Source organism: Numenius arquata, chromosome 5 (assembly GCF_964106895.1).
Source record: "Numenius arquata chromosome 5, bNumArq3.hap1.1, whole genome shotgun sequence".
Taxonomy (NCBI): domain Eukaryota; kingdom Metazoa; phylum Chordata; class Aves; order Charadriiformes; family Scolopacidae; genus Numenius; species Numenius arquata.
The window spans coordinates 5,823,436-5,839,520 of record NC_133580.1 but is presented as its reverse complement, the minus strand read 5'-3'; the positions used below and the strand labels follow the sequence as shown (position 1 = coordinate 5,839,520).

Sequence of the window (16,085 nt, the reverse complement as noted above, 5' to 3'; positions counted from 1 at the left end):
AAAAACAGCTTGCAAACTCCTGAAGGTGGAAAAAGGCAACTTGCAAATGTGCCTTTGTTTTTGATAAGCTCCCTCCTCCCCCACCCCCCCGAACCCCACATTGCCCCTTCCCTCCCGAATAATTACCTTGTCCTCCCCCACTTCCCAGCTCTTCCAAAATAAATATTCTTTTTATTTGTTGGTTTAAAAGATTCTTTTAGGCTTGTAAGCAAGAGAGAGGGAGAGAGAAAAAGAAAAGAGAAGTCTCATAGCATGAGAATGAAACCTCACCATCTCATGAATCCATGAAAGAGTAAACATGAAGGGGTTAATAGCAGTGACAGAAGAAAGATCAAAAAAAAAATAATAATACTGAGAAGAGAAAGATGAGTTCAGTAGTGAAATGGAAGTGAGGATAGCGCATTAGTGAGCACAGCCAAAGACAACCTATCCCCCCACCAGTTTTTGACTCAATTTCTTTAAATCTCCCCCCCCCTCTTTTTTTAAACTTTTCTTGGGTTTTTTGGGGGTTTTTTGTGTTTTTTTTTTCTTTTTTTTTCTGACATTTTTTCTTTTTTTTTTTCTTTCTTTTTTGGTTTTTGGTGTTTTTTGTTTTTGTTTTTGTTTTTTACAATGGTTTAAGTCCTTCAGCAGGAAACCAAAATTGAGACAAACACATCCCTCCCTGAAACCAAACCCCCTCCCATACACCCTTCTCTCCCTTACCCCCCCCACACTCCGTGGTTCTACATGTGCTGAAAAGAGAAGAGTAAGCTTAGAATAAATCTAATGAATCAAAGGAATAAATGATAATGATAGTAAAGAGTAAAACCCAAACCCAAAAGACCACAACACTCCTGTGTTGTAATTGTCTGAGTGTCTGTCCCTATCTCTCTCGGAGGCTGCAGGCATCAATTTACATAGTACAACCAGTAAACAAGGTTGAAGAATCCAAAGGTGATTGGAAAAATGATTCGTGACCACTTGTCAATGGTGCTGACATCTGCCAGGTCTGGGATTTTGAGCTTCAGCTTAGATGACCGCCGGCGGAGACGGCAGTTGGCACGGTTGCGGGCCGCGGCGTGGTGGGTCAGTGGGACGTGGCGGTCCAGGGTTGGGTGGTGACCAAATCCATCCCGAGAGGCCAGCTGCTTGCGGAACTGGATTCCTGAGCCTTCAAAGGACATGACAGAGTTTCGAGAGTCGCCAACACTGCTCATCATGTCTGTGGCCAGCAGCTCGTTGTTCATCTCCAGAGTGCTGAGGAGGATGTTACCATAAGGGTCAACCTAGAACATGGAAGACAGAGAGAAAGGTAGCGGGGATGTCCTGTGCACACCACACATGGGGGGTGATTTTGAACTGTTTTCTGTGTAACACCACCACTGATGGGGTCATTTGTGAGCTCTGAACCCAGACTTCTGCATTTGGAAATGTTATCCACTGATGCTGGAGTTGAAGGACTAGCCACATGTGCTTGCAGCAAACTTTTGAGCAGGGTAGTGTGATTCTGCCAACATGGTAGGACCAAAAGCCACAGGGGTACTTTTGGGTACACCTGTGTCGTACAAGAGTCCTGATGAGACTGGCTTGAGGATGATGACAAAATGATCAAGGAGAAAAGATTCCCAGTAATCACCAGACAAGGGAACTGGAGTTTCTCTCTTGTGATGAGGAGAAAGACTGCTCCACAGCTCACCCAGGACTGAATGAACAGTGGAGAGCCTGAATTCTCCTGCCACAATGAAAGAAGGGGACAAACCTGCTCTCTCACCCTCTTCTCCTCATAACGGTGACGCTCATTGTTGGCCTTGCTGATCCGTTCACTCTGTTTCTTTTGCTGCCGGGGGCCTCGCCCGAAGAATATGTAGTTGACAAAAGCATACTCTAGGAGCGCCAGGAACACGAAGACGAAGCAGCCCATGAGATAAACATCAATAGCCTTGACGTAAGGGATCTTGGGAAGAGTCTCCCGGAGATGGGTGTTGATGGTAGTCATTGTAAGTACCGTGGTGACCCCTGTAAGGAGAGGGTAGGTGCTCTGTTACCAAGGTGGGATGGTTTCCTCAAATGCCACTCTGAGATTCCTCATCCCTCCTCCCAGCTGGACAACCTCAGGAGGGATGGGACCAGTGCAACTGGGAAGAAAATTGTCGTTATTCTAAGCCCAGCTGCCCAGTACAAATCACTGCAGAAAATAAAGCAGCCGCCAACAGTGGGAAAAAATGTCAAAGCATGACGATGGGGATCAACATCCTCTAGACCTTGGTTCTTTAAGTCCTCCCTGATCCTCCTTCTTTCCCTCAGTGTGGTAGGAAACACTCTGTTTTGCTCTCAGTCTCTCAACCTCTTGTCCCTTTTTTCCATGTCATGAACTCATCAGGCTACCCTGAGCACTACTGAATGCCTCAGTATCCTTGACATGAATTTGTAATCTGCTGTGGCTTTCCAATGTCATGAATAGGAGAAAGAGTGAAGAGATTCACTCTTCATGGCACTCTTCTTTTTTGCCTGCCTCATAGGCTTCTGTCTACATCCTTGATCCCATCAGTTCCCACCTTCCTCTCACCAGCTTAACCACTCAGTACCTCAGTTATCATCTGCACACACTCCTCACGTGGTTCTCACACTCTCCTTTTTAGGCCTACTCATATTTCCTGCATCTTAAATAAACACTTCTTGGTCTCATTGAATACTTTTTTTCCCCATCTACTCAGTTTCCAAGAGCCTGGTTGCATTATGACTATTCTCACCGCTTCTGTCCTCTTCTGCGGTTTCTTCTTAGCCTCTTCCCTTCTCTGGACTGTCAGAGTGGCCTCAGGTCTGTCTCTTTGACAGTCTTCTGCCAGCTTCAGAAAGATGGCAATGAGCCTTCATGCTTCTTTTGTGGGCTGTAACTTTTCCTCTTCAACCTAGTCTTCTTTTCCTGCTTCTCTAGCTCAACTGTGTTGCTTTTCTTACTACCTTGCTGATCCCCTTTTCTTCTAGTGTCCCTCCTCCTCATCTCTCTGTTGGGAGCTCTCTTAGTCTCCATGACCTTAATTTGCTCTTCTGGCTTCAGCCCTGCCTCTAGAGTGATGGCTCTCAAACCTCTCTCTGCATTCTGGACACAGTTCCTTTTACCCTCATCATGTCCTTAGTGTCATTCCTGATATAGGATTTAAAGAACTGGTAGTCTTCAGTTCACAGAAGAGTAAACAGAAGAGGGGTATATTTATATACATACCAGTATTGTCTATATTTAGACAGTAGTCTAAATATCCAGAAATCTGGGGCAAAGAAAAGGGAAATAGAACGTTCTCCATGTCTCCATTAAGAACTGGACAAATTGCAATGGACACTTAGGACAGAGCAAAGAGGAGCTTTTTGACTGTATGAGCAGGTAAATCTGGAGATAAAGTTCCCAGAGGAGGTTGTGGAGTCTCCTTCCTTGGAGCTTTTTAAGGACAAGTTAGATAGAGAGCTGTCAGGAACAGTTTAGGGAGAGCTGTTCCAGTTCTGATCTACAATGTTTTTCTTCTGTCTTCTTCTTTGAATCCAGATGTCAGCAGAAATTCAACAGCTGTGCATCTCATGTCCACCCTTCTGCTTGTACTTTCACTGTGCCAGCAGTGTCTGCTGTGGTCTCTTTTTCTTCTCTCGCTGCTTATACTCTTGTCAATGCAACTTACCTTTTAATTTACCATGTTCTTGTTCCCTCCCTGTGTCCCTGCTCCAGCATCTCCAAGCAAGCACAGCCAAATCATCTCTTTTATATCTTTGTACAAACCATCCCTCCTCTGAGTCTTCTCAAACTCTATCTTCTCCTAGAGCTAATTTAAGTCCTCAGAGTTTTCTATAAGACCCAGCCTCTCCCTGTGCTCCATTGCCTCTCTGAGACTTTTCCCACTCACAGATGAAATCCTTCTCCCTCCTTGGCTCTCTGATTTCCTCTGAACTTTCTATCATGTTGCACAGCCCCATTCTCACATGCCAGCCATCCCCTCTTACTCCTGTTCCTTCTTCAAAACCCTCATCTGCAATCCACCTCCACTTCCCTTCTGTTGCTTAAAAGAGCTCATTTTTTTCCTCTTACAGGAAAACATTCCCATATAGGGGAGCATGTGCTTAAGAAGAACTTGGACTTTAACTACTGCCCCACGTTTGCCTTGGTTATGAAGGTCCTCAGCTACAACAAGTGCCCATATGGGGCCTAAACTATCATGAAAATGTGTAATGGCACTTCCTTTATTTTTTTCATCTTTTAGCCATTCACTCACCATTCTTACTACTCTTTTGTCCACCCATCCTCAGCATTTATCATCCAGGTAACTGGTCCTGGCATACCTGTTGACCAAGAGGTGCCCAGACTTCTCTTCTTAAGAAAACAAGTACAAACCAGAGTGAAGGAACTGGTGGGCTTATGGCTTGTCAGTCTCACATGTCTGAGATTCTGTGACCATTTATGCTTTTGTTATAGAGTTTCTGTTCTACCACAGAAATTTATGGTAGAACTTTTACTGATTCAAATAATACAGAGCCAAGCTTGGGAAGTACTGATACTTCTGAACAAAAAGAAGTAGCTCTTCTGGCTGAAAATTTGAAGTTTGTTCTCAGAAAAAAATGTCCTTCCTTTGGGATGACAGGTTTGACAGACCTACATGGTTTGCTTAGCTGCTACCTCATAAAGAAAAAGGTATTTTCTTTCTTACAGCTGCCATATAGCTGCTCTCCCTCAAAAAACCACCTTCTTCAACATATAATGAAAAGGTACATACCCAGTGCCACTCGTGCAGCAGAAGCATCATAATTGATCCAGAAGGAGACCCAGGACAGGATGGTGATGAGAATAGATGGCATGTAAGTCTGCAGGATGAAGTAACCAATGTTCCTCTTAATCCGGAAACTCAAGGATAAGCGTAGATATGAACCTGTCAATGAGATATTATAGGGAGATCTTGTTTGAGAAGAGGGAAAACCTCTATTTATGGTAAGAGTTTAGGTTAGGAATTGAAATTCTATTTGGAAAATGTTCTCAAGAGGCAAGGATAATGAGAAATATCTCTCTTTGTCTTCATTTGGTTTTGCAGACTCATCAGTATTTGGAAGGAGGCTCTTCAGAGTCTGCTCAGTTGGCTCAGTATATTAAGAAGAAAGGAAACTCTATATATGTAAAGTTACATTATTATATCAGACATCATGGGGGAATGTCTGTTCAGTGCTAAAATTGCTATTGTGGTAAGTGCCAGTTTGATACAGGCTTACACAGGAGACTTTAACACTATATCTGGATGCAGTGAGATGATTTTCCAATGTTTCATGTGCTAGCTTTTCCTCCAAACAACAATGAAGATCTGAATTGTATTTCTCCCATGCTGTTCTAAAAATAGGTTATGGTCAGACTGGGCAAATTCATATGCAAATAGAGTACTGTTAGTTAATCTATAGGTCTTTTTTTTTTTTTTTCCCAAGTTGTTGCAACTTCCTCCTAATCTTTTAGCAAATCTAATGGGCATAGTGATGACAATTACAATTTTACAGTCCTTCCACTGGAGCAGAGTCATTTTGACAGGGACAAAGCAGGGCCTCTCTCATTGCTGTGAAACAAAGTCCAAGTCATTCCTCCTTCCCACCTCTGTCCCTTAGGCAACACAGCAGCCTGAAATATGGATGTAATCGTGGGTTGGCAGCTAAAGTAACAAGAGAACAGCAGTCTTTAATGATCAAGGAGGTATACTGGGAAAAAGGAGGTTATGTTCTCTCACCATTATGTGCCATTTGTATAGCTTGAACACAGTATTTCACCAGCCTTTTATTTGAAGGTCTTACCTATTTAGACTGCAAACTTCTTTTGGAGGAATACTGCCTGTTGTTGTGGGTCTCTAGATTACCATTGCTATGGGACCCTGCTCCCAGCATGCCCCCGAGGCACTATTGTAACAACATCACCATCTGCCACCACCACTGATAGACTCAGGCTGTGATTTCATGGCATTTCAAAAATTGTCTTATTTAACAGGTGTGTGGCACGCTGTTTCGGCAGTGAACTCCATGCCAGATCAAAGTGAAGACAGAAACCAAAATCCAAGCCTCTACAGTTTCCCAACTGGCAGTATCTGAATCTTCCAAGATATTCTCTCCAGATCTTTTCATTGCCGTGTACAGATGGGTTTGCATCATTTCATAGACCACTTTCTTTTCAACTGATACATTCTTCTACTTACTTTGCACCTACATCATCTTTGAGACCCCATTGCAAACCACATAAAAATAAGGTAGAGGTTGAGAACCTTCTAAAGAGGTTCTGTTTTGAGGTCAGTTGGTGTTTTGACTAATAAATGAAAACAACTGCAGAAAAAAAAAAATATTATCCAAATAAGTCTCTGAGGCAAAGCAGCCAAAAAAAAAGTAAACTCAGTGGGCAGGGAAGATGCCTCTTTTCCAAAGGACCAGGACCCTAAGTTGAAGCCTAGATCCTAAGTTAGTGTCTCAGCATCTGAATCAAAGGAACAACCACATTGACATTGATCAGCAGAAGGTTTGCAAATTCCACCGCATCCCTTCAGCAGAGACTCACCAGTGGTGAAGACCACTTCCCTGCTGACCAGCCTCTGCTCAATAATGGTGAACTGGGGCAGTTCTAGCACCTCCATCCCCGTGACAGCAGAATCATTTCCTTGCCAGAAGAAGACAATGTCATCAACCGTGTAACCATCTGCAGAGATGAAGAAGCACAGAGAGAGAACTAAGCTGACAAGCTGGAGCAGATGACACCCCCATTTTCACTAAGGTGATCTGGAAGAGGATCTAAAGGAAAGCCCACACCATCAGATAGCAAGCATAGTCCCTTCCTGCTGACGTACTTTTCTTCAGCTGAATTTGGCAGTACAGTACCCAGAAGAGGAAAAAAATGTCCAGAACTCCCAATTCTGGCTAGAATTCAGGAGAAAAAGGTGAGAAGCAGCCCATCAAACCTTGACTCGCGCTACATAATCTCCATGGCTGACATGACAGCAACTTGTGCATCAGAAGCCTCTGTCAAATGCACCAAACACGGCATTTTGCTTTTTAAAAACTGCCTCCTTTTACCAGAAGGGGGAGACCACACAATACATTCTGGTGGGGAACAGGTAAACAGGGCATCTAAGTACTAAAAATTCCCAGAGAGAAAAAAATTTACAACAGCAGTTGAAAAGAAATTTGAATATCAGAGCATCTCCCTCTCCTAAGTACTCTCAGTCAAAATTTGGAGCCAGGAAGTGGACGGAGTCTCTGCGATGGAGGGCTGCTTTTACCAAGTGCTGGCTGAAAAGAACAGTAATGGGAGAAGAGAGGAAGGGGAATCAGGCTGGTAACAAACACTCATCCCCCGCCTTTCAGGGTAATGGATTTATTACCTCAGCCAAGGGTACAGATTCTTACTTTAACCCCAAACTGTACATCCAGACAGGGCTGCATGGGCTGGAGGTGCTGAGGAGCCCAAAGCCACAGTCCCAGGAGAAAGATTCCCCAAATGCTCTGGACTCATGGGGAATGGGGCCCAGGGGATGAAATCAGGCAGCTCCCCTGCCATCAGCATGATGTTCACAGCCCTGCCTGTTGCCCCTGTGGGCAAGGATTCATCTCCACTTGAAAATTAATGCCGTTTGTGGCAAGCTGGGTTTTGAACACTGTGGCTGTTGCCGCACAAGGGGTGGCCTCTTACCCTAAGCAAAGTGCAGAGCTGCATGGGTTCACCTCTGTGTGCAAAGAAACAGTGAGATACGTACAGGTTTTGGTATGGTATGGCGCAAGGCTTCCTTTAGAGCACGAGCTTCACCTGTGACCACAGACAGCTTTTATTCACAGTGTGCCCTGCAGCACGACAGCCTGCCTTATCCACAAGCTCTCGCAGCAGAGAAGCAGTTGGCTGGCAATACCCAGCAAGGCTAACATCCACTAGGGAGAGCTGCCACCAAACCCAGCACCAGTGTATGTGGGATCAGGGGAATGAAGAGCTGTCGAGCGCACCATGGAAGAAAAATTCTTCTACCTAGCCTTAGGGGCCAACGGCTACCCCAGATCTGAGGTGAACCTTCGAGGATGGTGTCCTTCTGCAGCTCCTGAGCGGACAAAGAGCTGAGCAACTTGGTCTGATCTCATAGCTAACCCTGCTTTAAGCTGGGGGCTGGACTAGAGACACCCTGAAGTCTCTTCCCAAACTGAATTATTTGATGACTGTGTAGTCTCCAAGCCCACATCCTGCACTCCCAGTCATTACTGCGCTTATTCACGAGTGCTAAAAAATAATAACAATCTTCCAAATGCCATGCCAGATCTGCTTCTGATGTAAATCAGCTAAGCCAGGGCTCCACCTCCTCCCCCCATGGCGCGCTCCTGCTCCCATGGCAGTAAGTGGTAAAGCACCCACACCCACAAACCCACAGGGACTCAGGACCCTTATGTTATCATCTCATCTGCTGCAGACACTGGGGTGCCACAGGCTGTTGCACTGCCTTGAGTACCCCAGCTTTGTGCAGAGGAACTGGTATTTGCATCTGGCTGCAGCGCCTCTCCCAGAGCACCGAGTCCAAGTGTGGAGAGCAGCAAGAAACAGCCAAGTCCCCCACTCCTCCCGGTGGTTAATTCCAGCGGCTCAAAAGCTCTCACAGCTAAAAAACATTGTGTGCGATTTTACATTTGAATTCATCTGGCTCAGGCTTTGAGATTCTGGTGGTTACTCTGATTTTTTTCTAGGAGGTTACCAAGCCCTTTCCACCCAGCGCTCTCCCTCTGCAGAGGTGTACCCAGCCTGTAAACAAGTCACCTCTCCACCTCCTTTGCAGTAAACAAAGCAGATTGAGCTATTGAGGTTTCTCACTGCAAAACATCTGCTCCAGCCCTTGAACCACTTTTCAGCATCTTTTCTCAACCTCTTTTGATTTCTCAACTTCCTTTCTAAATTTTGGAAACCAAATATAGACAGAGTCCCTTTCCCCGTCTCACCAGCGACATATTCAGAGGCCAATCGATTCCCTGCTCTGACTCACGGCTCCCCTGGTTTATATAACCAAAGCTCACTCCAGCCCTTATTTTGTCAGAGCCCTGCTACAAAACCTCCAGCGGTGATGCTCGGGGCTGCCAGCCCTTCATCCTTTCCCCCGGTCGATACCCATGCGGGTACCAGTCCCTCAGTCTGGCAGCCTGGCCCGCGCTCCCGCACCCAGGCACAGACCTCCGCGTTTAGCTGTATTCAAATGCATTCGGGATGTATTCAAATTGGGAGGTATTCAAATGTGCAGCAAGCAAGCCACGCAGATTGCTATCTTCATCATCCACAAATTTAACAGCAGTGACTTCAAATTTACTTCCTGATCAGCAATGAAAATGTCAAATTACAGTAACTAATTTTAGGAGATTTCGTAGTTAACTAGCTCTGTTCCATTTATTCTATGACCTGCTGGTATCGGGTACCAATTTTTGTATTTTTTTTATTATTATGGTATTATGCAATATGAAATCAAACGTGTTTTTCAGGAAGCCATTTTTTAAAGTGATTCTGAAGGGAAAGGTTGTTCAGCCTAAAAATAAATGCTTCACTTTGATTTCTAGCTTTAAAAAGAAAACCAAATTTCCATTTTACTTTTAAAAAGTAAAAGAACTTTCACAAAGACAAGTCATTTCAACCTGAAATATCATAAAGTATTGATACGACGTCTTAAAATGTCAGATTAACAGCCTGTTTGCTGCCTCCCTCATCAGGTTTTTGTTGAATCCTGGCACACAGTTAGGCAGGGGGATATGTGCTGAGGGCTATTGTCGGGATGGAGGGATGGGATCAACAGGCAGTGCCAGCACTTGGTCATCTCCTGCAGGTAAACGCCCCAAGCTGCTGTGGGGAAGGAGACCCAGCTGCCCACTGCTGCTTTACAAACCCTGCACCACAAAAGGGCTATTTTGGTGGGTTTGTTTTAGTAATTTTTTTATATATAATTTGTTTTTCAAGCCAGCCATAAAAAGGACTGTTATTCCAGAGTTGTGTGGACTTAGAAGTAAACAAAATGGAGCCCTGTGGGTTTCGAATGTGAAAGTGTGTAAAAGACAAAAGCTCTGAGGAAGGAAATGATTGAATCTCTTCATCTCTGCGTGGATCTTAGAAATATTGTAAGGAAACGTAGCTTCGACTAACAAATTGGCTTGACATGTCCCATTAAGAACAAAATCGCAACATGGGGAACTGTAGGTAATTCTCTGCCTTCTGTTTTCTTGGTTGTACCGTAAACTAGTCTCAGAATGCTAAGGAGTGCCAGAAATGACATGTCATTAGTGCCTCCAGCAGGACCTCATTTACATCCCATTACTCGCCACGCCAAGTGCTGCGATGGCTGCGCATCCCGATGGCGAGCGGGAAGGGGGCTCCCAGGCACAGGCAGGGCTGGGAAGGCGGCACGGCGCCTTCCAACTATGGATGCTGTGGGACCTCTTTTATGAAAAAAGCAATTCTCTGATAATGACCACTGAAGCTGCATCATCATTACTGTGAGATCTGCTGCTCTGGACCGTTCCTGCGGGGATACTGCGGTGCATTTTTATGAGGGAGAGCCGGACCTCCTCTGCCAGCACGGTCAGGAGAGGCTTCCCATAGGAGTCAAGGGAAGATCCAAGAGGGAAGGGACTGCAGGAGGGCTCGGGTCCCACCTTGCATGAAGAGCAAGGGCAGGCTCCCAGGGCTAAGGGAGGCGTCCATCACCCTCCTGAGGGTGAGAGTGATTTTAATGCCCAGCCTGCTGCTAGACCTCTGTTCCTGGGGATTCCACCCATAAGGTCCCCTCAGGATGGAGTTTGGATGAGGAAGCCTGGTCCTGCCCCAGGGGACATCCTCCGGGAGGGGTGGCCTGTAACACCCTTGGGAGACATCCCATGAGCAGGGAGCTGTGGCTGGGGCAGGTGGCATTAGGTGGCACCGTGTGGCAGAGAACGGGCATGAGGCATACGCACAGCTCTCGATCTCCAGCGTGCAGTTCTGCTGGTCCAGGGGGTACCTCCGCAGGTCCATCATGCATGCGGCTGTGGTGGTGATCCTGAGAGGGGAAAGGAGAAAAAAAAATAATAAATCAGTTGTGTGGTTTTTCTTGCCAAAAAAAAAAAAAAAAGGAGAAATGAAAGGCAGACGTGAAAGTCAGGCAGCATTTGGGGCCGCTGTTTCCCTGGAAACCAGGGAGATCCGTGGTGGGAGGTGTGCGGGGCGGGGGGCTGGATGCGTCTCACCCTCAACTGCACGGCTTAAACCCTTCGTGACTCACGTCAGCAAGGCAGTATCTCTATTAAAGGGGTGGGGCGGGATTTGTGTTCCTCCTCTGTCTCTCCCTTGAGAGAGACAAAGAAATCGGGAGTAGGCAGAGCTACGGGCAGGGGGAGAAGAGGAGAGGCATATCTGCTTGTAAGAGGGAGACAACCGACACGTGTCCGTAAAACAGAAGATGCATTGATTAAATTGCCCAGGAATGTTCTATGGAGAAGAATAGCTGCCCACATTATCACCCTTCTTTCCTCCTGAGTTGCCCCAATGACCCTACTTGCAGCCCCCCACTCACGCCCCCTCGATCTCCTCCACTTTGGCACTGCCAAATCCAAGCGCCCAGACCCCACCGACGGAGCCCTTCGGCTCCTGAGGGCACGGCTCTGCCAACGGAGCCGCTCTTCCGCAACCCATTGATGAACTGCGTGATCAAGATTCATGAAAGACACACGGTTGTGTGTATGCATCCCCCCGAAAAATAAATATGGGGAGAGAATGAGGGTTGGTGTTGCTTTGGGGGTGTCAGAGCAGGAGGTGGGGGCAAAGTGGCACAGTGCCCTCAGCGGGGTTCACATGAGGGTGGGAGAAGGGTTTGTGTGTATTACATGTTGTACGTGAAGGACCGTCACTCTCTGGGATGGGGAATTTTGGGGTGGGATAGGTGAGGTGAAGCAGGGACAGAGCAAACCAACAGCTAAGTCACCAGCCTGGCAACGCAGCCCTGGAGTTAACAGGCTGTCCCTATTTCTCAAATATATTGCTCCCCTCACCCTTTAATGCAGTTTTCTTCCTGTGCAATGTATGTGTGCAGAGTGCTAAAGAGGGGGGAGAGATTGGTGCATTCCCCCCCTCTTTTTTTCAATTAACCATCTGGAAGGCATTAATCAAGCTACACATTTTTTACTATGTAGGCATAACCAGTGAACTGTTAACGAGAAAGCTTTATCTTCTGAGCCCTGTGGCCTGGGAGAGAGAAAAGAGAGGAAAAAAAAAAGAAAAACAAGAAAGCAGAGAGGATGAGATGGCGAACCAGCAAAAAAAAAGAAGGGGAAAAAAAAAAAAGAAAAAAGAAAAAACATCAATGATGGAAAAAGAGACCAGAAGGGGGGAGAATGGGTGAAGCTGGACAGCAAATTGGAAAGCCGGGGGAGAAGGCGGGGGGGTGGTGGTGGTGGGGAACCAAGCAGCCGTGGGAGAGGACTGCCCCAGTGGGGGTATCGGGGCAGGGGCTGTAGCTGGGCAGGCGAGCAGCCCTGCAGAGCTGCTGGCTCTTTAAGAAATCTCGTGTGCTAAATTTATCTCTCTGCTGTCTGTGAAGACTGTTTGTAGGAGATGAAGCCTTGAGGAGAGCCTTTGCCACTGCCTGCCGTGCTATAAATAGATCCGAAGAGACGGAGGGAATTTATATATATCCTCACTGGGTCTAGATACAACATTGCAACTGCCCTCTCTCGGAGCAGGGGGCCCAAGTGAGCTCTTAACCCTTTTATCTGTGATGCGGTTGGGGTGGAGGAGAAAGCTCGGAGGGGGAGAAGGATAGCAGGACAGGAGCCACTTAAAAATAATCACCACGGCGTTGGGATCGCATGCATCGCTTTTACAGCCTCCCAGTTTGGCATCTCTGGGAGGGCTGCTGGAAACGCAATGCCTCTCCCACCCTGCCCCGGGGTAGCTGGGCGCGGGAGACCACGCTGGAGGAGCATATCCCAAAGCACACCTGGGGGGAGCCGCACCTTGCCAGGAAAGCCCAAAGCAGCAGGTGCAGAGTCCATCCTAGCCAGGCACTGAGACCAAAGAGTCACGAACGGGTATGAGTCATCCCCCTATGCCGCACACGGCATATACTGTATATATTATACTGCACCCGTGGGAAATAGCAGTTACAAATGCGTTTTCCTGTTTTCCCTAAAGTGCGAGATGCAAAAATGTATTAAATGAAAATTTTCCACCCCATTTGTGGGACCCTGGGGGCTAAAACCTTTCCACAGTGTCCATCCCAAAATTGCAGCCTGGCTGGCTAATTTGGCCACACAAAGGACACCCAGGGGAAGCCTTTCCTGGTTCAAGAGGGACCCTCTCGCCTCTCGACAGGATTTGCTTATCACCTGCAGTGCTGGTTGGAAATGCAGAGCACGACACAGTGAGCTATGGCTACCACGCTCCATGCGCCAAATCCTGCTCACACTAACAGCCAGCATAAATCCAGAGCCACTCCAATGATTTTTGCAAGATCACACCAATTTATACCAGCAGAGATTTACATCAGGGCAGAATTTAGCCCTGTTGATTCAAAAAGAAGAAAACCTCAGGACAGGTAGGACAGAAAGAAGAAAAACAAGATTAAGAGGGCATCTGTCCTCAAAAGCCAGATAATTTCTCTTTCTTTCCAATTGAAGGGCAAGTGTATCCACACCATGTAGCTCAGCATCCTCCAGAGATAGTCCAGTTGGCTGAAGGTCCCAAACTCCTGGGGATCTGCCCATGTAACGCTTCTCGGGCAGGTGGGAATTGGGACCATGTAGGGTGAAGGTTTTATTCTGTTTTCAGAGCAGAGGTAGTACAGCTGCAGGTGGCTTTCCAGGGCTGTAGCCACTTGCTCCTCTGGAGCACTTCAGCTGCGGTGCTGTACCCATGGTGAGGTACCCCTGGCAAGCCCAGGGACACCAGCACCAACAAACTACCTGGATGTGGGGCTCCTGCAGCATGACAAGACGTGAGGGGCAGCTGGCCTGGGGCACCAGGTTCAGCTCGGGTCCTGCCTCTGAGCTTCCTAAACCCTGATAAACTAGACCTACGTGGGATAAAGCAACTGGTACTCCAGAGAGGAAGGGGGTATTTAATTCTTTAGACTTCAGATCTCAAAAAGCATCCTGGACACCAACTTCTCTTTGCCATACCCTGCTTGAAGTCCATGCTTGACCCACAGCATCACTACCCGGTCATTGCAGCTGCCACTGTTGGTGAAATGTCCACCTGTGGCCTCTGTGACTGACTCAACACTGACTTGCTCCTAGAGAGGCCAACAAGAGATTTCTCTAGCTCCTTTGGTGTGTTATGGGCAGGTGGGACTCAGAAAGGAATGAGAGGCTCCACTCACCTCTCGCAGCCAAAGGGGAACGGGAACAAAACTCAGGCACCCCAGTGACCTTGTGGGGTCACAGCACAAGCCGTCTCTGGTCCAGAAGGCCACAGGACCAATCCCTGCCTCATGCTTTGATGAGTATAAACGCATTGCCTTGATACGCTCTGATCAGTTGTGTGAAGAGATGTGTTTGTTTGGCACACAGAAGACATCACAGGAGGACTGGATGGAGAGATAGATGGGGGGAATTGACACTAAGGAACTCCTGGGTGTCTCAGCAGGGTTAACAGGCAGTAGAGTTGGAAGGAAAGTAAGAGGTGGAAAAATGAGGAGAGGATCAAAGAGCGATGACGGCATGAACACTGATGGGGGAGGCAGGAGTGAGAATGAGAGACAGGAGAGCAGATAGGGCAGGACAGGAGGCCACCAGGGTAAGGGAACAGAGGAGAGGGATCAGGGGAAGCAAGGGGTAAAGCAGCCTGGGGAAGGAGAGCTGGAGAAGAATGAGAGATTAAAAGACAGAAAGCAGAGGAAGAGTGGGTACTCACTCTGTGAGAAAGGAGATGAGGAGACAGAGAACAAACCATTGCTCTGTAAACAGCTCTAGACAGAGCGCGCTGCCTCCAGGAGACACGACCAAAGTGAAAGGGAGCAGGGGGCGCAGGGGCCGGAGGGAACGCCGGGGAAGGATGCCACCTTCCCCATGGCGTTAGCAAGAGGCGCTGGCACCCGGCCAGGCTGCGTCTTCTCCCTCCCCCTCCTCCTCTCCCGCTTCTCTACCCACCTCCCTCCCCTTTTAAATTCAAAAATTTGTGTGGTGTGAAATTTCATCTGCTTTGACGGCGATTCACAGAGACACTGCCCATCGGAGGGGAGAGGCTCGCCTGCGCTTTGCACGATGCGCTCAATGAAGCGGTCCCGCTCCCTCCAGCCGCCGAGCCCAGCCACCACCACCACCCTCCGACTCCAGCTCCCATTCCCCTTCCCTCCCTCAATCTCTGCCCGCTCGGTGGGCCTCCGGGTCAGCCTCCTCACATGTCACCACCTTTACACCTCCTTCCCCACAGAAAAGACATTCATGCCCTTGCCCTAATCGTTTCTCCTGAGGTCTGCGGGCAGCCGTGCTATCAAGCAGCCAAGTCCTCACTGCCCTGCCACTCCACTGCACAGCTGGCAGGTGGACACAGTTCATCTCGGGGGGAGACAGGGCTGGGGAGAAACCACTGTACATATCAAAAAAAAAAAAAAAAAAGGAAAAAAAGGGACATGCATTCATGAGATGTCAAGCAGCTCTGGCAGGCTGTGGGCTGATGGAGATCCCCCTTTTCTGCCGGCACCCAGGGGATCCAAGCAGAACCCAAAGTAGCATGGATACCTCACTCTGAAGAGCATCCTTCAACACCAGGAGAGGTAGAGACCATCTCTAGAAAAGCAGCCATGAATCTCGAAGTCACACAGGATGAGTTCTGGGTCTCTATTTGTTACAATGAGGACAGCTCTGACCACCTGAAGCTTGTATTGACAAAGCAGATGCTGGCACAGAAAGGGCAATGCAACCTCACCCTGTGTCCCTCCGCCACTGCCTGCTCTGCGAGCTGAACCCAGCAGCAGAAGAGGACTGTCCCACAACAGCCACAGCTCAAAGGGGAGTGCGCAAGTTTCTGCAAACCATCAGTCCTCCACAAATATTTCAGTTCCCTGACATGAACACCACCAGCCATTTCATTCCCTCTCTGATCCTCCTTCATTGCTGTTTACTTATTAATG

General features: G+C 47.7%; 1 protein-coding gene across 2 annotated transcripts in view; it reads right to left on the bottom strand.

The window, feature by feature from the left end:
* Positions 1 to 609: 609 nt before the first annotated feature.
* Positions 610 to 16,085, bottom strand: part of LOC141464325 (gamma-aminobutyric acid receptor subunit beta-4) — a 73,413-nt gene continuing 57,937 nt past the window's right edge. Inside the window, exons 5-9 of one of the 2 annotated variants that reach the window (XM_074147153.1) lie at positions 10,936 to 11,018; positions 6,536 to 6,673; positions 4,737 to 4,889; positions 1,742 to 1,998; positions 610 to 1,268 (exon numbers count right to left, since the gene is read on the bottom strand). In XM_074147153.1, coding sequence (XP_074003254.1) covers positions 891 to 1,268; positions 1,742 to 1,998; positions 4,737 to 4,889; positions 6,536 to 6,673; positions 10,936 to 11,018 — 1,009 coding nt within the window. In that variant the 3' untranslated portion in view covers positions 610 to 890. The remainder of the gene's footprint in view (positions 1,269 to 1,741; positions 1,999 to 4,736; positions 4,890 to 6,535; positions 6,674 to 10,935; positions 11,019 to 16,085) is intronic. The other variant, XM_074147155.1, reaches the window with a different exon arrangement.